The 26,499-nt window shown below is 32.7% G+C and overlaps 2 protein-coding genes across 2 annotated transcripts; one reads left to right on the forward strand and one right to left on the reverse strand.

The window, feature by feature from the left end:
- Positions 1–2,001: 2,001 nt before the first annotated feature.
- Positions 2,002–12,593, reverse strand: creb1a (cAMP responsive element binding protein 1a). The gene is given in 8 exon segments (NM_200909.1): positions 2,002–3,020; positions 4,611–4,761; positions 8,283–8,465; positions 9,007–9,146; positions 10,457–10,557; positions 10,767–10,913; positions 11,068–11,166; positions 12,486–12,593. Coding segments are annotated over 7 exon segments (957 nt in total). The 5' UTR covers positions 11,158–11,166; positions 12,486–12,593; the 3' UTR covers positions 2,002–2,875.
- Positions 12,594–13,311: 718 nt separating this feature from the next.
- chmp2bb (charged multivesicular body protein 2Bb) lies at positions 13,312–24,774 on the forward strand. The gene is given in 6 exon segments (NM_212904.2): positions 13,312–13,480; positions 13,899–13,990; positions 16,361–16,555; positions 20,194–20,296; positions 20,938–21,044; positions 23,466–24,774. Coding segments are annotated over 6 exon segments (645 nt in total). The 5' UTR covers positions 13,312–13,446; the 3' UTR covers positions 23,580–24,774.
- Positions 24,775–26,499: the final 1,725 nt, after the last annotated feature.

The raw sequence follows: 26,499 nt of genomic DNA on the forward strand, positions 1-26,499 counted from the left end.
GCTATTTTACAAAACATGATGCTGAGTGCATGATAATAACTTGTACAGTATGCATTATTTAATGCTCATAGTTAAGGTCAATCTTTGTGTTGAGGGAGGTCCCTCATTATGCATAGGAGTGGTTCAGAGACAGAAAATCTCCTGCTCAAACTTTGCCAGGAAACCATTGGTCAGTCAGTAGTAAATGGGTGTGACTTGACCAACAGTTAAAACCATACTATGCCTAAAGCTCTGGGCAGAAAGGTCCGAAAGACCCCCTTGAGGGGGCAAACTGCATTTCTGCATTAAGGATTAAAAAAAAAATTAAATTGATAAATATTTTTCTGTGAGGGTTTATTTTAGGAGTAGGGTTGAGGTAATGGAACACAAAACAAACTGAATTTGCAGCATCATTTTTCCTGTTGGTGTTAAATGATCCTTAAAAATGAATATTTCCTCGTCATTTACTCACTCTTAAGTAGTCCGAGAGTTTCTTTCTTCTGTTGAACTCAAAACAAGATATTCTGAACAATGTTGAGAAAAAAAGCAGCCATTGACATCCATAGCAGGGGGGTACTATAGAAGGGCTGCTTATTTAACTTCAGTATCTTCTGTTTTATCATCTGAGGAAAAAAAAAAAAATGCGGTTCATACTTGAACTATCTTGATTAGAAATCCTTACAACATGCTAATTTCCTTAATTTTCCTTGGTAAGTCCCTTTTTAGTCTGGCTCCTTTATTTATTAGCGGTCGCCACAGCGGAATGAACCACCAACTTATCTAGCATGTTTTACGCAGAGGATGTCCTTTCAGCTGCAACCCAGTAATGACGAACACCCACATACTCTCACATTCACACTCATACAATTTCATTCATTTTCTTTTTAGCTTGGTATCTTTATCAATCAGGGGTTGCCACAGTGGAATGAACCGCCAACCTGTCCAGCATATGTTTTACACAGCGACTGCCCTTTTAGCTGCAACCCAACACTGGGAAAAACCCCATGTCCCCATCAATTCACCTCTAGCGCATGTCTTTCGACTGTGAGGGCCTTCTTGCTGTAAGGTGACAGTGCTAATGTTATAAAAATAATTTCTTCTTTTATCTTAATAATATTGTAGTGCTGCTTAATATGTTTGTGTGAAAGAATGAAACAAAAATAAAACAAACAATTCAAGACAACAATATTGTGAGAAAATGACAAATGCTTCAGAATAGTCTTTTCAACGCGATTGTTGTAGTAGGCAGGTTTGGATGATTATCAATATTCATTCATTCATTTCTTTGAGACTTAGTCCCTTTATTAATCATGGGTCGCCTCACCCATACACTCAAAATTACACATATACTGATTTATCAATATGAACTTGCAAGTTTTCGCTTAATTAAAAGGTAACCGAATAAGAAAAACTCCTCTTTTACTGTAAATATTAAGATTCTATTTCTCTTATAAACTACCTGACCAAAAATGATTTGAACTGAGCAACCCTGGTTTGAAGTGAAGACTAATGATATTTCATCTTCACAAACATAAAAAGTGATAAAACTGTAAAAATGAAAATAACTCAAAACATTTGCTTACAAACAGCTGCCAAATATATATTTGTTGATGAAAGACTGCACCATAATGTTTTAACTGATTTAGGTTACAAGTTTAGCAACATATCTTAAAAATACAATATTTAAAAAAAAATTAAACAAAAGAAAAAATCAAATAACATGCACGTCATGTTGTTGTGTATGTTATGGCAAAAGACAGAACAAAATAACAACAGCATTTCCATTGCAATGGGGAACATAAAAAACTGAAAAATTTTCCACAGATCAGACATCAGTGTCTGTATATCAAAATCTTCGCCCAAAATAATAAGGGAATCTCTGATTAGTGTAGATGGCACCAGAATGACCGGTAAAGTCTGGCATAGATGAGGAAAAATCCAATATATTACAATATAAGCACACTTATAACAAGTTTTCTTTTTTAAAAATGATTTTCTGATGATAGGCTATTAAACGCTCACTTGTGAAAATCACATAATATATTTCATTTACTTTACAACACTTTTTTCCAAACATCATCATTCCACGTCTTAAAGGATCCACCTATATTTCCGTTAACAAATGTGACTGAGTTTTTCCTTATAGCACTTAACTTTGTAACAAAAGCAATACTGCTTAACAAAACAAAATAAAAAGGTAGACAACGATGCATTACACATCAGTCCGTGTCACAGAAGAGACACGTATATATAAAATTCTTCTGCATGTCTTTTGAAGAACAAAAATTATGAGTATATGTATTAGTAACAGAAGCGGTAAAACAACAGGAAAGGACACAGCTGATTTAATCTGGATCGTTAAAGACTCATGCTGCAAAAGTGAAAACCTCCATCCCTCTTTAATCATGCTGGCAGGCAGAGCCATCAGCGACTGGCGCAGTGTGGCAAAGTCTTTCAGATGACAGGAGCAGCACCCGGGGCTGTTTCCATGATAAACCCACACAAACATTCGTTCCCTGTCACTGCTGCAGTGAAAAGGTGCTCTTTATGGTTCTCCACGCTCCTTAAGTAGGGCACCGTGTTTGATAGCGAAACTGTACCCTGCGTGTCAATTTTTTTTTTCTGTCTCAGAGAAACCGACTCTCTTTCTTCTGAAGAGAAAAGCAAAATAAAAAAAGTTTACACTAACAAACTTACAATGTATTCCTGATAACTGGACTTTTTTTTTTTTTTTTTTACAGAAGATGATTTATAGTTTTGTTTTTTTTTTAAAAAAGGAAAAGAAATTGAAATGAGAAGAGACAGAGCTGCTGTGCAGGTGCCCGTGGGTTTGTTTAGAGTCTCTGTCTCTTGAGGCACCAGAAGAGATCCGTTCAGCAAGTTTTCGTGAGCGCACTTATTCAGATTTGTGACAGTAAAGGTCCTTAAGCGCTTTGAGCTCCTCGATGAGCGTTTTGTTCTGATTCTCCAACACAGCCACTCTGTTTTCCAGACATTTCACATACTCTTTCTTTTTTCTGCGGCACTCCCGTGCTGCCTCCCTGTGGTGGAAACACATTATTACAGTCAAACCATTTTTTTTTTTAAACTGCAGATGCAACATTTAAAACCTTTGTTCTGAAATTTGGCTGGCAACAGTAATTCAAGTTACAGTTTAAGACAGGGGTCACCAAACTCAATCCTGCAGTCTATTCTTTGTACTTCACTTAAATGATTTAAGATGATTTGACAGATCCTGGATCTTTTAAGTCTTGATAACTGATCTCTGCCTGGTTTGGTTCTTCAAACTAATTTGTGAACCAGATTAAAATGTCTGGATGAACTGATCTGAGATACCTGCTTGTGTTGTGGAAGACAGATCTATCGATCCACAAAATCAAGATCAACGATTGGCTGACGGCACAGCAGCGTAATGACATTGTCTAACTAATATTAAATTATCAATGCGAGAAAAATTACTAAAACTTCACGCTTTACTCTTTCATATGTCAAGAGTTTTTTAGCTTTTTTTTTTTTTTTTAATTATAGTGGATTTTCTTTATTATAGTAGCCTAGGCCTATTCAAAAAAAATGTATTGATGTAAGGAATAACTGGCTGTTTAAATTAGTTTTGCATTATATTAGCTGTCAAAATGTGCATGACTGCATGAATTATTACTGCTTAAAAAAAAACAGTTGAATGTTGTGCATGTCTATTATCATACACAAATTGTACTAAAGCTGGTACCATAAAATAGTACCTTAAAAAGTCCATATTAATAAATGTTCTCATTGAACACATTGGAGAACCCCCACCAGTCTTGTACTTTTTATCCCGGAGTGCAGATTGAATAAGTTTTATTTAAATTTATTTATATAGTTTTATGTTTAGGGGGACAACTTAATTGTTTTATGTTCAATAAACTAAAATGTGTTAAAACAAATAAGTTAACTTAATTTCTTTAAGCTGTCCCAACACAAGTTGATTGTGTGGAACCCAGCATTTTTTTTAGTGTATGACCAGCTTGAAATAAAAGCTGAAAACTATTTTTATGACCATACAACACACATTGTTATTAAACTTTACCTTTATGGTATAGAGTAAGAATATAATAATATAATAGTAAGAACAAAACTAAATATATTGTTTTGATATATATATATATATATATATATATATATATATATATATATATATATATATATATATATATATATATATATAGCAATACTGTAGTGTAAAGTTAGAATTATAAATATTAACACATTTTTATATTCACATTTTAACCATTACATTACTAATATTTATAAAATATGGATCTTACAATAATATTTATTTCCTAATATCTTGGTTTTCAAAGGTTACAGTAGCTTTATAATTGCTTTTAATTTTAAATATGAATATAAAAGATTGGCCCGTTTTCAAAACTTTTCAGGTGCTTTTCTTAGGATTATGCATTACATGCTTTAGCAGAAATATATATATATATATATATATATATATATATATATATATATATATATATATATATATATATATATATATATATATATATATATATATATATATATATATATTTATTATACAATCAAAAATGTTTGTATAAGACCATTATTTACATCCAACATGAGCATGTGCATTTGGCAGGTACCTGTTCTTCATCAGCCGAACTTCCCGCTTACGTGTGGCCTCCTCAGCTCCCTGACTGGGCAGTGCTGGGGAAGAGGCCATGACCACCCCAGGAGCAATGGTGCTCGCAGCTGCAGTGCGGATCTGATAAGCCTGAACGTCTCCTGATGCCGCTGAAACACACAAACAGCACATTTATAGTTGGACAAGGAGACGCTCAGCATCCTGGAGACAGAGCAAGCCAAGCCTGGATTTAATTAACAACAGAATAACTAAACTAGACTAGCACACTTATTCTAATATCTCTTTATTACCCATTTATGTATCTGTTCATCAATTCCATTATCTTGGTTTAGTTTTACTTTCATTTTATTATTATCATCATTTATTTGTTATACATATTCTTATATAACCTCATAATTTGTATCTTTGTTTCTTTTTTCTCTTTTAAATCATTACCTGTCTGATAATCATCATTTTTATACGTGTACATATTATTTTACATGTATAACAAACACACCCATACACGTTATTTATTTATATTAATGCTTTCTAAAGATGAACCACATCCTGCACATCTGTACTTACATGTGTGTACTGTAAGTATTTATAATGTATATATAAATATATGCATGCATTTACATATTTTGCAAATATCTGTATATAATCAGTGTTGCGAGTTACGCAATTTAAAAGTAATGCATTACAGTAAATATGACCTTACAGCAGAGAATAATCATTTTCATTCTACTCTGTACGATACACTTTTCACATAAAATCTAGAAACTGAGTATTCACAACAAGCAAAGGCTTAGTTTGATACACTCATGTGAATGAATGAGTGTGGACTCATGAAAGTTGCCGTCATCATGACTTTTTTGCATGTTCATGGATGAGCTAATGCAGTGTTTCTTAACTGCTTGGGTCACAGCCTAAAAGTGGGTCACCAAACAGTTTTGGGTGTTCTTGTGATGTATGACCTTGAAAGACGTGTGAAATCTGTTGACACGATCAGGCGTGGTTCATGTGCGTGAGGACAACATATTCTGCTAAAGGCTGTTTCTGGATGCAGCAGTGTAAACATCTAGTTCAGTTTAAATAGGAAAAATGTGAAAAGCAGCTAAATAAAAGCAGTTTCAATGGTGGCACAGAGCCAGCCCACACCCTCAAGCACATAAAGTCCTGCCACTTACTCAACATGGTGCAAAAAATATTTAATCTAAGAAATACTTTGTGAAAAATAATTTCATAGCTTTGGGCTTTTAAATCAATTTTAAATAACTGGAAAAAAAAAATATGAAACTGCTTAAACAAAAATATTCAGCTTTCAATATTATGCAAATAAAACTGTACAAAATGAATAGCCTCATTAATGGGAAAACAAACCGTTTATACACACAAAAAAATTATATATATATACATATATATATATATATATATATATATATATATATATATATATATATGTGTGTGTGTGTGTGTGTGTGTGTGTGTGTGTGTGTGTGTGTGTGTGTGTGTGTGTTATACAAACATTCTGCGAAAAGGTTGATTTATCTTCAATTTCATTAAGGTTTCTTGAGCATGTAATATTACCATAGTCCAGTCAGTTAAATAGACTTTAGTATTTATTCAGTAATGAGATGGAAATCCATTTAAATGTAAGCACCCTGAGGAGCAGCAACTGATCATTACAAACCCATGGAAAATACTGTGGTAAAGTAAATGTTCATATTTTAAAGACATGGCCTTGCACAGTTTGATTTAATGGAGTCTGGTGTGAGACTTACGTTATATTGTGTGTAAATCAGGCAGTGACACAACGTATTGAGTTTATAATGACGTTGTGGTTAATTGCGGAAGCACCCAGGCAGCCTTAATGAAAATAAAAAGTCCTACAGCGTAGAGCCATAGACATCTCATAGAAATAATAAATGCTTTATATATGATGTATAAAGCTAATAATGCTAACTTCAGCACAATATCATTGAAAATGCATTGTCCCTGGCTGGTGTTGTTCATTGGTTAGGCATCAGCCAATAAAATGGCTTCACCCTAGTTTCACCCCCTGGCTGCCACTAACTGTGTGCTCATGGGAAGAGTGCGGGTGGGGTGAAAGTGTGTGTCTGTGTGTGAGAGAGAGAGAGAGCACTGATAACAATGATAGACTCTTGTTTGTGAACTCTAAATGTGACCACGGTAAAAGTGGTGTTATATAATTTTACACTGTATTAAAAAATATTTGTATAAATTAATACAGTTATATAATTATTAAATTAATACAATTATATAGATTAATTAACGGTATTAATATAAATTACAGAGCACTGTGCACCAGAACAGCCCAACACAGGTTTCCTCCCTCAGGCAATTCATCTCATAAACACTTGATGATAATAATTGTGGAACCAACATATCTACTTGCTATAAACTTTTTATATACATATACACTTATTCAACAACATACTTTACATGCCAATTTGCAAATAACAGCTGCACATATAACGTTGTATATAGTAATATCCCTGTACATACACTTGTCAATTTCTATATTTGCATTCATTACTTCTATTTTTAAAATGTATTATCTGTTTTGTCCTGTCTCTGTAATTCTGTTGCACTGTAGAAGCTCTGTCATGAAAACAAATTCCTCGTATGCGTGAAGAAACCTTGAAATAAACCTCTTTCTGATTCTGATTAATACACCAACATACCGCCCAGCTCTAGTATCTGATCCACATTTTGCATTTAATCACGCATGCACACCTGCATTCCAGTTATGTAATCCCCTGTTTATATGCAATGTATGCATGTGTACAGATATGAATATTATCCTCTTCTCTTTTCATTCAGATTTTCACTTTTATAAGCACACATCTAAATTGTCTATAGATAGTACCATGTAACTACAGCCAAAGTCAAAATCATAAGCCTACTGTGATTTTTTTCTTTTTCAAATATTTCCCATATGATTTTTTGAGTTTTATTTGTTTTATTTCTGCTTTTTATTTTGGATTCTCTACAGAACAAACAATTCTACAAACTGTTACACACTGATTTGCCTAATTACCCTAATTTGCCTAATTAAACTTGATAAGCATTTAAATATACAGGGGGGGCTAGTAATTCAAGAGGACCAATAATTTTTACTTCAACTGTATGAATTGACTTATTACTGCTTATAAAAAACATAAATGAATAAATGATTCAAAAAAATCTCTTCATCTGTTTGCCATTGCTCAAGGTTGCATGTACTTCAGGGTTCATACACATTTTTACTTCTAAAACTCTATAACGTCTCCATGATTTTTCCAAGACTTTCAGTTGAATTTTCACTACCTATATATATATATATATATATATATATATATATATATGTGTGTGTGCGTGTGTGTGTGTGTGTGTGTGTGTATTGAAAAATTGATTTAGATAATGCTTACACCACAATAATAATGTGACTGTATGTGATAATCCAAGGACAGAAAAGAAATAACCAATATTCAAGTATACAGATATCTGTTTTCCATCACTTTTCCAAAACTTTGTGGGTTTTTTTGTTTTTACAAAACTTTTCCATGCCTGAAAAATGCCATGTCAAAATTCCATGACTTTTCCAGGTATTCAATGACTATATGAATCCTGGTACTTGTTTTGAACTGAAGTGTCTTGTATTTTTGACCAGAAAAAGGAATCTGACCTTGCACCACCACTTGATTGCTGGGAACAAGTATCTGCTGGCCGTCACTGGTCTGTGCATACTGCAGGATGGTGGTGCCGGGCTGAGCTCCAGCGGCGTTTGTCATGGTTAGTGTCTGCAGTCCCTGCACTCCATCCGTCCCGTTATTGGCTAATTGGATCGCCCCACCCTGAGTGATAGCAACTGGAAGAAAACAATTTACATCTGGTTAACTTTCTATGTATCTGGCTGATTCAAACAGTGTCCAGCTGTTTCTTTCTCCTGTAACTAAAATAAAGTTTTTTAGATGTTAGTATCAGTTATGTTAGTTTTTAAGATATCTATAAGCAAGTATGCACCAAAATAGTGTAAAAAAATAAATAAAACTCCTATAAACATAAAAAAAAGTTTAGATATTGTCACTTCTGCCTAAATGGATCAAGTTTTATTCACATCCCCTCATAATTTCTCATTAAATTATGACCTTTCGAATACCCTTTAGTTTCTAATATTCCCTGTCCCCTTCAAGACACATTTGATGCGCTTGAGCTCAACCACTCACACTGGCAGAGCGTGATAAAAACTAAATGCTGTTATTTTTTTTTAAAGGGGAGGGGCTACACTATGTGCCATTTTCTCTTCATTTCTCAGTTGAGACTACGTCAAACATTGAATAAAAATGCACATTTCAAAGCACTTCATAAGACCTTTAAGAGAGGAAAATAGTAGCAGGTAAATAACTTACTGTATTGCCCGCTACTTGTCTGATAGATGGGCGTTGGCACAGTAACGGTTGTTATGGCTGGAGTGGAGTCCTCCTCTGATTTCTCTTCTTCTATCCGTGGCACCGCTGGAGCATCAGATGAAAGATCATTCAGGATCTTTCTGCATTACAAAATATCAAAAGAAGCTTATGAACAGGGCTTCGTGAATAAAGCAAGATTGTAGGATTTATGTGGCTGTTGAAATCTAGACAATTAATATTCACTGCAGCATTTCCACATGATTTTATATGACTGCATGATGTAGACTCTGTAAGCTGATTTTATATATTTTAAATGTTATACACTACGAGAGCAAAATATAAGTTCTCTGAGGCATTGGTGAACAAATAAAAAAAAGAAAGTGACAATTTTTTTTATATTGTGATTTCATTCATTAATTCATTTTCTTTTCGCCTTAGTCCCTTTATTCATCAGGGGTTGAAACAGCCAACTTATCCAGCACACGTTTCACGCAGCAGATGCTCTTCCGGCTGCAACCCATCATTGGAAAACACCCATACACTCTTATTCACACACATACACTACAGACAATTTAGCCTACCCAATTCACCTATAGCACAAGTCTTTGGACTGTGGGGGAAACTGGAGCACCCGGAGAAAACCCACATGAACACGGGGAGAACATGCAAACTTCACACAGAAATGCCATCTGATCCAGCCAAAGCTCGAACCAGCAACTTTCTTGCTGTGAGGTGACAGTGCCAACCAATGAGCCACCGCACCACCCTATTGTGATTTCATGTTCAAGTCATTTTGAACTTGGGTATGCATGGATCACCTTTAGCTGTCAAAAATACTCTCTGTCTGAAACATTTGATGCTACACAAGTGTAAAAACCTTTAATAAATAATTTTATATAATTGCTATACATATTAAAATATATTTATACCACATGAATGACTGACAAACTTAAAAACATCTCTCTTTTTTTCAGAAAGTAAACGTTTATTTAAGTAAAAAAGAAACAATCAGTTATACGTTTTAAATATTTAAATAAAATTATTATTTTTTTAATTGTGTGCTGTTAAAAAATTAGTTTTTAGATTATGTGCTTTTATACATTTTATGAAAGGTAAAACAAATCGACTGTTTCACTTTAAGTGTTGTTCATGTGTAAATTGTAAATTCAAAGAATGTCTTAATTAAATGGTAAAAACACAAACCATTTGAAAACATTTTTGAAATAACTACTATGATTCATTAAATGAGGAATGAATGTTACTGTAATATTTCCGCACTGTTTAATAAATGTTAAGTTAAAAAATATGAAACAGTTTTCTTGCTATAGTAAGTTTATAGACACTTGTGTCCTCATTTTTCATTTTAAACAGATTTTTGCAGAAAAAAAGATGCAGCTTTCGTTAAAACAGGATTATAAATGTGTCATCAAATTTAGAAACATGCAGATACCTGTATGAGGGCCGTCTAGACAGAATCTCTCTCCTTTTCTGAGAATCTGTCACACTGTCCACTGACTCCTGAGAATCATCACTCTCAGCAATAGTAGAAATCTGATACAAAAAGGCATAAATATTCATGCTTTATACACCTGAATCAGTAAACACTTTGTCATCCTAAACTTTGAAGAGATATTTCATCTAAAAATGAAAATTCCATCTTTGCACTAAAATATTTCAATTTGTGTTCCAAAGATAAAAGACGGTCTAAGGAGTTAGGAACAAGATGAGGGTGATTAAAATAATAACAAAATTTGGCTTACTTGTACAGTTTGCACCTGTGGGGATTGTATGACAGAGGGCTGGGCTGCCTGGATGACCCCGTGAACTTGCACTGTTTGCCCATTGGGCAGCTGAACTAAGGTCACTGTGGGTGCAGTTGCTGATGCCTGTGCTGCCGCCATGGAAACCTGCACCAGGGAGGTACAATAAGGTTTAATTAAATAAAAACATCATCCCGGATCTACATGTATAATAACCATAACCCTTGTAATCATAATCAGTCTTGTCATCCTAGCAAACGTTTCCAAAAGCTTTGGAAGCATCTTAATGCCAGAAACTCACTTGTGCCAAGGTGGCAATCTGCTGAGTGTCTGTCTCTGAGACCGCAGTGTCGCCGCCCTGCTGGACATCTGCTCCTGCCTCCATGGTCATCTAGATAGCCTGAAGATGTAATTCAAGAGTCCTTCATTTGTATACTTTGAAAATTATGCAATGAATATATACACAGGGTAGGTTATCAAACTGCCCAAAAAAGGGTATTGTTATGCACCCACGATTATTTTAAAGGTTGACTGCAAAAAAAAAAAAAAACTTCTACCCACAGACTGGGTTTGATATAAAGTCATTACGAACATTTTAAATATAAAATATACATTTATGCATTTTTTTTAAACATACTTAACGTTAAACATGTCAATTTAATGTAAATCCAAAAATAAAATTTAAATGTATTAAATTCTTAAAGGGGTGAAATGTTTCCAGAAATGTATATTTCTTCACGTAAAAAATGGCATTACTAAAGTGAAATATTTGCATTATAATGTATTTTAACAAAAGCAGCCACCAAGCCTCAGCACAAAAATAAGAATATGCATATTTAACAGTAAATATCATTAATATTAGTCTTTTATGGAGCTGTGACTATTTTGTAACAAGTAATCGTGTTAAAAATGAGACCTTAATCATAGTGTGCCACAAACACAAGATGACTCCATTTGCCGCCTTTTTTTTACTTCCGTATGCAGCTGTCAGTCAGATCTGTGTCTTGGTTTTTAAGCATTTATGAACGTGGTAACTTAAAGGAAAATAAAATCGGCATACAGTGCAAGCTAAATCATTTTATTTTTCATGATTTTCCATCTAAGGCCATTTGAGAAATAAAAAACAGCACAATAAATACAAGCGCTTGCATTTTTAGGCGTGTTTCGACTTGTAAAATAGCACTCCACGTTGAATGAATCAAGCATGCGGCACAAAATCACTCTGTTTTATGGTGCACTCAGAATGGAAAAATACTCATGAATCATTTTTTTCTCTATAATTTTATTTACCAGTTAAAACCCACAATTTATGATAAAGAATAGCTGTTTAATGTGGTACAAAACACCATTGCTCGGGCGGGAATACAGTAAAGATCTTTAATGTATCACGGAGAGCTTAGACTGCTCAACAAACCAATGCTGGAGCCAAAAAAGAAAAAAAATCATTTCACGCGCTGGACTTTCATAAAAAGGTGCCATGGACGGGCGGTCACATTCATAACTACGCATCTCTCTCCCATAAACACATGTATTTTGTAGACCCGTCCCGCTTTCCTCCTTCTACAACCTGACTCATTGTCTGCAAGCAAGTCTGAGCTGTGGAGAAACATGCCCACCGCCGCCATGATCTCTTTGTTACAGACGGATCGAGCATTGCGACATGTCCACTAAAACGCCAAGTGTATTATCTCTTTCCCCCACGAATGCGTCTCTTCTTACCCGACACAGACTCGCCTCGTCACTCCCAGGCCTCCGGAGCTCCACTTTTATTTAGTCCGACACGTAAGAGACCGCGTCAGGCTACACCTCCGTCGCGTCACCGAGGACAACAACACAGAGAACGAGGGGGACGAAATACAGCCCTAATTCAGGATCGACAAGATCCGAGAGGTAGGCGGAACTTGCCGAACGTAGCACGAACCTACACGAACAGCCATCGAGCAGAGTCGAATTTACACGAGGTGTCTCTCCGTGACTGTTCACATGAGCATGCGTCAAATCCGTGCGCTACGATTGGCTGACTTTTGTCGTAATGAATATGAATAAATCTGTTCAAATGTACTACAGCAGGGGTTTTCAGCCTTTTAGAAGCCATCGAATCTGAAATTTGACAATTGGAAGAAAAATGATAATTTATAGTATTATTATATAATGTTTTATATAATTGTGTAATTGTTTAATACTTTATTAAAGGACAGTTTTCTTTTTGTTTTCACATAAATTTGTAGAAAAACTCCTGTATATATTTATTTATAATTGTCATTGGTATTATTATTATTAATTTATGATGTATTTCTTGTCATTAAATAATATTTAAATATTATTATTATTTTAAGTATTGATTTGTATATTATATATATACATTTTATCTTATTTTTAGATATTTTTATTTTAGTTTTTAGTTACGAGAACGACAGAGAGACCTTTGTTTTTGCGGCAGACATCTATGGGCGGTGCCAGTCAGTGTGATGTTACGACTGGATAGCTTCAATGCAACGTCACGTCAATGTTCACCAATTAAAATGAATAACTGATGCAGAAGAGCAGAAGTTCACCGCCTTCTTGTCAGGAACCAGGAAATAGTCATGATATTTTGATAGCCAACTCTCACTTGATAATAGTCATTGTGATATACTTAGTTTTCTTATTAGTTTCTTGGTCGGCGGAGTTTGTTGCAGTAATGACATCGTTATTCAAGAAAAAGACCGTAGATGGTAAGTTTCTTGCCGCCGCTTTGAGTGCTTGTTTGTTTGTCAAAGCCGCCCAAGCAACGCTCTCACGTCTATCAAAGACTGCGTTAGCAATTTCTGTCGTTTTATTTAATACATTAAATACGATTTGGGCTGTAGTTTGTACAAAGACGTGTCTTTGAATTGCTGCCATGACGTAAACATTTTACATTTGGCTTCTTTCGCTTGTGTCTTACAAATAATACTTAAGCATGTCGGTTTAAAATAAACTAATCCAGTAACGTTAGCTCTTAAAAGAAATCACTGTCCCTTTACGTTAATCGTTCCTCTGAACCTTGCTATGAAAGTAGTTCCAACACATTAATTTGTTATAACTGACTCAGACATTTTAGCATTATTAATTTATATGGCGATCGATAACTATGTCTCCTTCATTCTACAGATGTCATTAAAGAACAAAACAAAGAGCTGCGAGGAACGCAGAGACAAATTGCCAGAGACCGGACAGCACTGGAAAAACAGGAAAAGCAACTGGTGAGATTCCCCACCCATCAACGTGACGTCTATATACTCATGCCAAATGTTCTTCATTTACTGAGGTGTATGAGATCACGAGGTTATGACATTAATGTCACAGAGAGACAGTTTGTGGATATATTTTTAGAACTAACCGCACATGATCCCCTTTTAAGTTGATTTAAGGATTGTTTGTGCCAGCCAATAGCTAGTGGAATGTTTAAAACTTTTATTTATACCCACTCATTGTTTTAAAATTAGTGTTAACATAACTATTATAATGTTGGCGGGGAATCATGCCTTGTTATTTTTTTTGGGTTATAGATATCTGCTGTTGTTGCCAGAAATACACAGTTTGTCATCTTCCCTTTAAGTGTTTTGGGTACTGACAAATTGTTGCCGATACGTTTTATTTCAAGTAGTAATGTTCATTTACCTATAACATTATCTATTTGATAAAGCAAACTCTGCTTATAACTTTTATAAATACACATTTTTTTTGTAAAAAGTGGCCAAATTTAAAGCCACATGATGAAATGAGTTCTTCGTAAGGGGTCATGACCCTAAAATGTATGCATAGGTGGTGGAATAATCATAAAATCAGAAGAACAAACAAAGAAAGGTATGTTATCAAAAATAACAAAATAATTAAAAATGTTACTAAAAGCATATTTATTTACACATGAAAATTTTAGAAATAATTTTTGATATCAGAAATAGGTTTATTGAGAAAATTATTTCTATAAAAAAAATAATAATATGTGTATTAAATCTGTCAGCATATTAGAGTAGTCGGTCAAGATTTTTTTAAAGAGATGTAATATCTATATTTATTTATGTATTGTTCATTTATTAATTATATAGCATCATTTTAGATTTCAGTGAACTTTGAGTGCTGTAATTGCCATTTGTTATTGTTTATATTGCCAGAAAAAATAATTTTATATATATATATATATATATATATATATATATATATATATATATATATATATATATATATATATATATATATATATATATATATATATATATACACATACATACATACATACATACACACATACACACACACACACACACACACACACACACACACACACACACACACACACACACACACACACACACACACACATACATGCATACATACAGTTCAAGTCAGAATTATTAGCTCCCTCTTGATTTTTGTTTTTTAAATATTATCTTTTATAATATTTAATATATTATAATATCTTTTTTAAATATTTTCCAAATGTTGTTTAACAGAGCAAGGAAATTTTCACAGTATGTTTGATAATATGTTTTCCTCTGGAGAAAGTATTTTTTTATTATTTCGGCTAGAATAAAATCAGTTTTTTTAATTTTTTTAAAAGCCATTTTAAGGTCAAAATTATTAGCCCTTTTAAGCTGTATTTTTACGATAGCCTACAGAACAAACCATCATTATACAATAACTTGCCTAATTACCCTATCCTGCCTAGTTAACCTAGTTAAGTCTTTAAATGTCACATTAAGCTGTATAGAAGTGTCTTGAAAAATATCTATTCAAATATTATTTACTGTCATCATGGCAAAGATGAAATAAATCAGTTATTAGAAATGAGGTATTGAAACTATTATGTTTAGAAATGTATATAAAAGTCTCCTCTCTGTTAAACAGAAATTAGGGAAAAAAATTTACAGGAGGGCTAATAATTCTGACTTCAACTGGATATAATATCATATCATATATAAATGATCAAATCCTGCTCGCAAACTTATTTTTAACACGCATTCAGATCATTAACTATTTAGTTAACTATAATGAGAACTATATTTCAACACAAATGGAGAGTATTTTTCAGTTTGATTGCTGTAGTATTGTGGTCTGCTGCTTTAATTGGTCTGACATTTTAAAGCATGCTGGATTCTAATTGGCTAATTGTTTTCTCTCTTTTTTGTCAGTCAATTGAAAAAAAAGTGATTTCAACAATATAATTTATGTGCCATTATCTTTATAGGTATGACTTTTAAATGTAATAAATGAAGCTATTTTCAGAACTATATCTTATTACTGGTATAATTTTATTCTCTGTAAACAGGTCTTTTTTCTGCTTAAATCTGATCTGGGGACTGTCTAATGCAGTGTTTCTCAACCAAGTTTCTGGAGGACCACCAACACTACATGTTTTGGATGTGTCCTTTCTCTATTACATCCATTACAGGTCTTTCAGTCTCTGCTAATGAGCGGATGATCTGAAAAACCTGTGTTTGGTTTAGAAAACATGGCAAATGTGTAAAGATGGTGGTCCTCAAGGAATGTGGTTGAGAAACACTGATCTAATGTCTTTATAATGCCATTTGATGAATCCCTAAATGTTTCCTATTTTTTGTTTCTTTTCGCAGGAGATGGAAATCAAGAAAATGGCGAAAACAGGGAACAGAGACGCCTGTAAAGTTTTAGCCAAGCAACTTGTGCAAGTGAGAAAACAGAAGACGCGCACATATGCAGTCAGCTCAAAGGTCACCTCCATGTCCACACAAACCAAACTTATGAACTCCCAGATGAAGATGGCTGGTGCTATGGCCACAACTACAAAAGTGAGACCCTTCTGTCTTTTTCAACTCATAATAACTTTCATTAAAAAAAAATCTGTACCCACATTTTCATCTTGGTTCTTTCTAGGCAGTTCTTACAGTTATTTAATGCTTAGTTCACCCAAAAATAAACAGTTACTCAGTTTTTGGGTTTTCTTTTTTTACCATAAATAGAGAAATGTTGAAGTATATTGGAAAATTGTAGCCATTGACATTTACATTATATGACAAAACATATACAGAAGAAAAAAACAAAAACATTGTTCGGAATATGAAAGTTTGATATAGTGATTTTTGACCATGGTGCTTTATGATATTGGAAAAATATGACATTGCAATATTTTGTTTTTCTTTTAGTATATATTGGAATATAAATACAGGTTCACCAGATAGCTTGAATAATTCTATTTGGAAATAATTCATTAAGTTAGACTGATTGGGATGATTCTGAATGGGAGTTAACAACGCCTAAAATAAAATAAAATATAATAAAAGCATAAATCAATACAGTAGAGCATAGATACAAGTGAAATGTACAGTGCTGTATGTTTATCTAACATTATTCAGAAATTAAATAATCAAATGTAAAAACACTTTGTAGTTGTCATTGTAAAAATAATTTAATATCATAAATCTTCATTCAAGGCACAAATGGTACAATTGCTTGTGTCTGAATGCATACACAGTTACAGGCCTTAAAAACACATGCAAATGATAACTTTTCACTCTATTATAGTTAGTTAAACTCTGCAGTGACTCCACAAATCTCATATGTCATAAAATATGACTCTTGCTCAACTATTAATTCCAACAAATAAACTAAGCATAGTGATGTAACAATTGTGGATGCACACGTAGTGATATTAATGCTAATAGAATATATTGTGCAGCCATAATCATGGCCAATTAAAATGTCTCTACAATGTGGTTTTGAAGAGATAGCATATTACTACAGCGCACATTGTATCAGTTTTTAGTATACTGTACAATGTGAATCCATTCACACACATGAGTCACTGCAATTATTTATAATGACAAAAGTGTGTTAGTTGCATGTGCATTTAAGTTTTGGCGTTAAACATTAGATTTGTGTGCTGTTACGCACTGTCTTTTGAAAGTGTACATCTGAAGACTACGGTATTGATGTGCACACTACAAAGCTTCATTACAGGACCAGGTTATGTTTCACGTCTAATTGTCTAAGATTTACATTTAAACAAGCGCAGTTGTTTATGTCTAAATTGAAACGTGACAATGAGTGCAGGTATTAAAAGGTATGGGTCACACAAAAAATTTAAATTTACTTGATTTCTTTATTCGGTTAAACACTAAATTATATATTTAAAGGAAGCTGAAAACCTGTAACCACTGGCTGTCATTGTAGAAAAAACAAACACTATGGAAGTCAGGAGTTACAGGTTTCCAGCTTTCTTCAAAAAACTTATTTGTGTTCTACAGAATAAAGAAACTCAAACAGGTTTGGAACAAATGAAGGGAGAGTAAATGATGACAGAATATATGCTTTTGGATGAACTATTTCTTTAATGTATACAGTAGACTTATACTCTTATCATGTTGACCAAAATCTTTCATTACAAATTTTATTCCAAATCTGTATTAATTTTGGTTATGTACTGAACCCAAAAGAACATCTATTAAATAACATGGGTTACCAAAGAGTAGCTGGCTGTTGATAGTAGGAAAAGTACTATTGAAGTCAGTGGGGACCAGCAACTTTTGGGCTACTCGCATTCTATACTACAGTAAACAGAAGAAAGAAACTCACTCGGGTTGAAAAATATTTGAGAGCGTGTAAATAATGACGTTAAGTTTTTTTTGGATTTGAAAAATATATCAAATGTTTAGGTTAACTATCTCTTTAATATTAATCAAATAGCAAAACCTTTATTTTTATTTGTTTATTCAATTTGTAAATGCTATCGTTTAATGTACCTAGTGGATCTGATAAACACACCACTTTTTGTTTAATTATTATATTATGTGTATTTGTAATGGTAATTTTTTTATTTATTTTTTATTCAATATGACAATTTTGTATCTTTGCTCATTGTGATATAAATGTCTGCCCATGTATTGTTAACTTGTCAGGCCTTGTTTTTAAATAATTTAAAAAGGGAAGTTTACTGTTCTACTAACAAAACAGTTAAACCAACATCACAAAGAAATGGGATAAAATATTGAATCTGGGTTTTCTGGGGAAAAAATGTATATGATATTGTTGCAATATATCTTTTTTTGTTGGTGAACTATCCCAGTTTTTGTTTTGGACAGTTTTTGTTATTTCTGTACAGAATTTAGTACAAAATCTGCAAATTTATGGTGAATTAGTTTGAGCGTATTTAACTTAATACATGAAAAAAAAAAATGAATAACGTTTTAACATTAATTTAATAAATTCAATAAAAACTGCAATGTAGCGTGCATATAAATTATATAAACATTTGCATATTCAATATTGTTAATATAATGTAAACTGAATGAATAAATATATATATATATATATATATATATATATATATATATATATATATATATATACATACACATGATGACAGTAAATAACATTTCACTAGATTTTTAAAAACACTTTTATACAGCTTTAAGTGAAATTTTAAAGACTTAACTAGGTTAATTAGGTTAACTAGGCAAGCTATTGTATAACAATAGTTTGTTCTGTAGACTATTAAAAAATAAATATATAGCTTAAAGAGGCTGATAATTTTAACCCTAAAATAGTAAAAAAAAAATAAAATAAAAACTGCTTCTATTCTAGCTGAAATAAAGCAAATAAGACTTTCTCCAGAAGAAAAAATATTATCAGACATACTATGAAAATTTCCTTGCTTTGTTAAACATAATTTGGAAAATATTTAAAAAAGAAAAAAAAAATCAAAGGGGGGCTAATAGTTCTGACTTCATCTGTATCCATGTAAGTAAATAACAAATTGAATGATGCATTTAAAAATCTATGCAAATCAGCGGATTTCTGCATTCGCAGATTCTGTGTGGGTCTACTCATAAGTGCCACTTTTAAGTAAACAGGGTTGTTTATTTTGTAGACCTAAAATGCAAAGAGAAAAAGCATTTCCCCCTCTGGATTTTCTAATGTAGTGTAATTTTTGGATTTTTATGTTGAAAATGTCTGTGGTAAATGTTACTCGAAGCAGCTTTCCAATTTCGTTTGCCAAATTCTCAGACAAATGAGAAAATAAAAGACAAATAAAAGGGTTTTAAAGTAATTTTACTCTAAATGGAAAACCGCTATTCTAAAACCCCATTATAAATTCCCATGGGAACTCATGACTATAAAGTGCTAATTTGCTTCCATCTAGAGCTGCAAATTGTCTTTGTACATGTTGTTGTTGTTATTATTATTGTTTTTTATAACTCTATTAGCGATGTAGGTAAATTATTTCAGTTTAATTAGGATTTCTCCTAAATTGGACCTATATGTTGGTCTATAAATGCATAACTGGTGCACAGTTTAATGCCATGCTGATACACAGCCATCATTCTTCACATAATTGCATGAGGAGCCTAAACTGCTCATTTTAAAATGGTCATGAATCAAACAGTGACTCAGTTGTTTGTGTCTCTGCCTCTCTCAAAACAACTTTCAGACAATGCAAGCTGTCAACAAAAAGATGGATCCAAAGAAGACCATGCAGACCCTGCAGAACTTCCAGAAAGAAACCGCAAAGATGGACATGACAGAGGAGATGAGTAAGACATGTTTTTATTTATTTATTGCTGTTGTGGGTATGTTTTATAAGTGGGTTTTGAAAAACAAGTAATTTTGCTCAACCAGACGGACTATGCTATGATTAATAGATTTTTTTGATGATTATTATGTAATATGTTTTTATCTATATTGATCTTTCCTTGAAATAGCCTTAAGTTGCTGATTTGGCAATAAACAAATTAAGAAACAAACAAAAATTGCTTATCGTGTTTAAAAGAAATAGGGGAACAGTAAATGAGGGTTCACTAAGGGTTTTGCTCCAAAAATAGTATGAGAGGGTACAATGCTGTTTGAAATATTAGTCAGTGTGTTTTATTTATTAACACTTTTATTCAGAAAGAATGTACAATGCATGTTTACAACAAATGGATTATGCCAAACCTTGGCATCACCACAGGGAAATAAATACATTTTATTTGAAGTCCTGCAATGTCCGGTTATTTATTTGTGTGTAGAAAAAGTTTCACAACTGGTTTTCACATTGTGGTCATTAATTAATCAGTTCATTAGTTCGTTTGTTTGTTTGTTCGTTCATATGATTTATAAAGGATCATGGGATACATTTGTACTGAAAATTCAGAAACAGTATATAAATCATGATTCCCCCTGTGTCTATTTACAGTGAACGACACCCTGGATGAGATCTTCGAGGATTCTGGAGATGAGGAAGAATCTCAGGACATTGTGAACCAGGTGTTGGATGAAATTGGAATTGAGATCTCAGGAAAGGTAAGAAGTGAAAGATTATATGGGCATCAGTCAGGTTGAGGCACCAGATTCTGTAAACAGAATTATCACTGCAGTGCATTAGTGTTGAAATCCATTTGTGTCCATTAGAGCTGCACAATATATTGAATATACATCACAATAGTATTTCAAAGCATTAATCCATTAACGTTATGGAGATGCAGTTAAGAACTTGACGCATGACAGATTCAGGATGATGTTAGGAAGAGAGACATTTTACAGCTCAAGTGATTACTATGGAAGTTTTTTCCAAATATTTTTGGATTTTTTCTCTGTGTCCAGAATATGAGTGTGCCTATTTATTTATTTATTTATTTTTTGTATTTTTTTATTTATTTATTCATTTACTTATTTATTTTATTAAACAATAATGGGCTACATTTTAACAATCTAGGCATAAAGTCTAAAGTGCATGGCGCAAAAGCATTAAGGGCGTGTCCGAATCCACTTTTCCTATATCAAGGATGGACAAATACGCTTTGTGCCACAGCGCATGGTCTAACAGGGTTGTGCTTGTTCTCTTAATGTGTTAACCAGCAAATGAATAAATGAACAATAGTAATAATGAAGTGTGGTCAAAAAACTGAGTTATATCCAAACACATGTCCTATTCTTATGCCCCATATGGTGATGAATACGTCTCCCAAAACCTGACAGGTGGACAAATCTAAACTTGTTTTTATTAAAACAAATATAAATATGCATATGATAAATAATACTGCTAATAGTAATAACATTATACTAAAGCAAATTGTTATGAATAAACTGAAAGCCCCCCGAAATGAAGAAGGCTTGGAGAATTTATGTAGAAAATAATATATTTCTTAAATATTTTAATAGTTTTATTATTTTTCATTTGTAAAGATATTTGTGTATTGCTGTACATCCAGTGTGTATTAAGCAATCTGTACACGTTTAGGACACACAACTAACACTCTTTTAATTCTTCAAAATAACAATGCACCAACAGTACGCCTTAACACATCTCCTTTCTAGACCAGAACAGCCATGAGTGCACAAAGCGGTGCAAATGGATTTGCTATTTAAACAACTTGGAGCCAATCAAGAAAGTTAGGGTTGCGCTGGTCTGAGAATAGCAACAAATTGCGCCAAACACATCATGCACCCTATTGCGCCAGGTGTATGATAGGGCCCAGTGTCTGTGACATTATTTTTAGGTTTCTTAAGAGCATATTTAAAGCTTAACTACTGTAAAATTTAAAAAATATGTATATAAACTATAAAATCCCCTTTCACAATACTATAATGGTTATTAATTTGGCTGGTTTGTAAATCTGCATACATTTATCTTTAACTTGACTGCATGAAACACCCCATATGACCATATAAGGTTGTTCTTCACAATGTAAGCTGTCTTTCCTCACTCTTTCCAAACATAACCTTATGCTCAGCACTTTTACATGAGAGCTTATGCTGCAAATCTTTTGAGTAAACATGTTTACTGTAGTCTCCTGTTCATGAATGTTGAGGTTAACTCCACTATTACAACCTAAAAAAAAAAAAAAAAAAACTTTCACAGAGGCCTACACTACACTGGATGTAGTGCATAATTACAATTATTATAGTTTTAAAAATTATTAAAATTATAAAAATATATGAAAAATATTATATATATATATATATATATATATATATATATATATATATATATATATATATATATATATATATATATATATATATATATATATATATATACACATATATATATTAAATTATATATTATAGTGTATGAGTGTGTATAGATGTTTCCCAGAAATGGGTTGCAGCTGGAACGGCATCCGCTGCGTAAAACATATGCTGGATAAATTGGTGGTTCATTCCGCTGTGGCGACCCCAGATTAATAAAGGGACCAAGCCGAAAAGAAAATGAATGAATAATATAATATAATATAATATAATGTATGAATAAGCATGTCAATACTGAAATGTATATATTGTGGTGCACTAGTTTGACCTAGTTTTTGCCAGCTGTTTTTATTTTCTTAACACACAGAATCGGTATTTCTGTGTTACAAACATGTCACATAAATGGTGGGTTCAACTAAGACTATAAATAACAAGCCAATAGGTTTTAAAAAATTGCCATTTTAAATTAGTCATCGAATCATTTGTTAAAAAAATCTAATTAAAAACATGAATTTATCCTGCAAGGAAGCAAAATAAATATTTGAGTTATTCATTCAAACTGGGCTTTCATTAAAAAAACACATTTAACATTTCATATAACATATTTTGTGTTTGAGCATGTCACTAGAAAAATAAATCTAGTTATTCATACCCACGGCCTGACTGTTGAGCCTTTGATTGCCCAACACTATCCATCACATCATATTTTTTGATCCATTTAATGGTTTTCTGTTATTTTGCGTCCTCCTACAGATGGCTCACGCTCCTTCAGCTGCGCGAAAAACCCCAAGCGCCGCCACGGCCAAAGCAGATGGGATCTCAGATGAGGATATCGAGAGGCAGCTCAAAGCCCTTGGAGTGGACTAGTGCTCATGCACTCACACACACACATACACAAACAAACACCTGATCATTGCCTGGCAACAGAAGGCCACCCAAACACACACTAAAACACATTCATACCAAATAACAATTACACAAACAAACAGTCCAAAAGCTCACATTCACACTTGCCTACTCTGGGATACCGCGCCACAGATGACAAATGCAATTTTTTGTTCCTATTTATTTATGACAATGCGAGATGGCTGTCAAGGGTGTTTAAGACTCTTTCAGGTGAACCGCTATTGCTTTTAGAAGGATAAAAATAAAGATTCAGTTTGGATAAACGTGTTATAATTGAATATATACTATACCTCCTTGGAGAAAAATGCCAATATTGAAGCGTTTTCCCCTGAAATCCACTACTTCAGGCTGTTTGATCGATAAATCTGGAAAAACAATCACACTGGTGTAAACAAGTTTGACAGCAGAACTCTACCTCTGGAAACATACGAAGTAACACGGCTGGTTTTTAAGTCGTGCCGTGATTTGTTTTGTTCTCGCCGTACCTTCGCTTGTTTTCCCAGTGCATGACAGAACACTCATGTGAGCTACGTCTGTTTCTCTCTTCTCATCTTTGCTCTGTTTATGAATTGGAAATGATTGAATTTGACTTCTAGATTCACATCTTGCTGGGATATTTTGTGTGTGGATTTTTTTATTCTGCTTGATTCAGGGGTGATGCCAAATTATAAGAAGAGAAAAGAGAGTTTTTTTTTTTGTTTAGTTTTTTTTCTTTTTCTCATGTCTTTGGGTTTTGAAGATGGTTGCTCTTCTGGATTCCTTTTGTGCCTGAGGTTTCAGGTTGAGTGTGTGTGCGTGTATGTGTGTTTTTGTATAAGTGCATTGATCAGATCAGTTTTTTTTTATTTCATGGCTGCTCGGAATCTTCAGGAGTCAGGATGCGACGAAATTGAGGGTTGTTATTTTTGAGTGGCATGTAAAAAGCGGCGTACTTTGGAGTTATGCACAGAAATCTGTGTTTAGGCTGACAGCGGTTACACACTGCAATATTTCGTAAGGATTGTAAATAGTATAAGCATGACAGGTTGGTAGTTTATTGCTTAATCCATAGTAAGAGTTTAGGAGTATGGGTGAGGATTATACTAAAAAAACTAAGGGGATATATACCATTATATACCATTCAATCGATAAATAAAACATTTGTAATTATGTGAGATGTTTGTTTGTGTTATTTTAAAATTTTATTTATGTATATATATATATATTTATATTTATATTTGGTATCACTTTATAATAACGATTCATTAGTTGATGTAATTAATATCATGAAATAAGGAGAACCAATACTAGTAAAGCACTTATTCATAGTTCTTGTTAATTTACTAATGCATAATTAAAATCCAAAGTTTTGTTAGTTAACACATCTTGTCAAATCAGTTGTAAAAGATTTTGGTTGCACTTTTAAGATACAATTCTTGTTATAAATAAAGCCATTTAGCCTTAACCTTATACTTTAATGCTCATTATTTATTAAGTTATAGGGTTTAGGTATTGAGTGGGATCTTGTAAGATCATGCAGAAAAGATACTTTAAGGACTGATAAATAGCTAATATTTTAATAAAAGGCTGGTAATATGCCACTTTAAAAATTGGTAGTTAAATTAAGTTGTTACCAATATTTAAAGTCTCAATATTGCTGGTAAAAAACAAAACATTAGTTAGTTCACTTTATAAATCCAGTGATAAATCTATTGCTTATTCCTTCATGTTAGTAAATACGTTATCTAGTGAAACTTCATTTTAAAGTGTTACATTTTTGTTTATTTTTTTACTACTAGTTTTCTTATTTGTGTGAATGTCAACTTACCACTAGAGGGCAGAGCCAAAGCATTCTTCCCCTGTTATCTCAGAACTACACTGCTGTTTATATTCATTAAGATAAGATTCATTAGATAAGTTCTGTTTAAAATGAATGCTGCCTTTTTGAACTTTTATTTTTTATCTGACAATAAAAAAAATCACTTTCAGAGAAATATTAGGCCGAACAGCTGATGACGATAATAAATATTATTATTATTATTATTATTATTATTATTATTATTAATATTATTATGTTGTTGTTGTTGTTGTTATGCACCAAATCAGCATATTAGACATTTCTCAAAGCCATTGTGATGCTAAGTGTATAAGCATCAGCTTTGCGTAACTAAAGTAGTTTTAAAACCTAACATTACCTGTCTGACAGAAATACTTCAGCTATGGTGTCATCCTTCCTCCAGCGTGCAAAAGTAGAAGGATTTTAAAAGTTTTGATTCAACATTTGTTTGCTCTCTCTCATGTGCAGGTGACCGCGCGTACATGTGCAGATGGAAGATGTTGAACAGGTGTACAAATCTACATTCGTTGACAGAAAGTTTGGGCTACGCATCAGAATTATGGAAAATGTGTGCCCGACATATTTTAATTGAATGAACATTTTTTTAGTCTTGTGCCTTACCCAGAATATAAAAATGCATATAAATACATTTAGATCATTTACTGTAATCATTACTATTGGAATGTGAAGAGACTTTCAACCAGCACAAAAAAAAAAAAAAAGTTTCTGAAGACAATCAGTGTTTTATTATAAGAGTTATAGGTAATGATAAAGTTAAAAAAAAATGTATACATGCTGCTTTTAACTTGCTTTAGTAGTAACTGCTGACTACTTTTATTTTTCACTTCACTTGTAATTTTTTTTATTATCCACAACTGGTGTGTTCATTCATTATATTTATTTATTTAGCCAACATATATATATATATATATATATATATATATATATATATATATATATATATATATATATATATATATATTTTTTTTTTTTTTTTTTTTTTTTTTTTTTTTGAAATGTCAGCTTTTTTGGACATTTTTGAACTTTACTGGAATTCCAATTCTA

Source organism: Danio rerio, chromosome 1 (assembly GCF_049306965.1).
Source record: "Danio rerio strain Tuebingen ecotype United States chromosome 1, GRCz12tu, whole genome shotgun sequence".
Taxonomy (NCBI): Eukaryota; Metazoa; Chordata; class Actinopteri; order Cypriniformes; family Danionidae; genus Danio; species Danio rerio.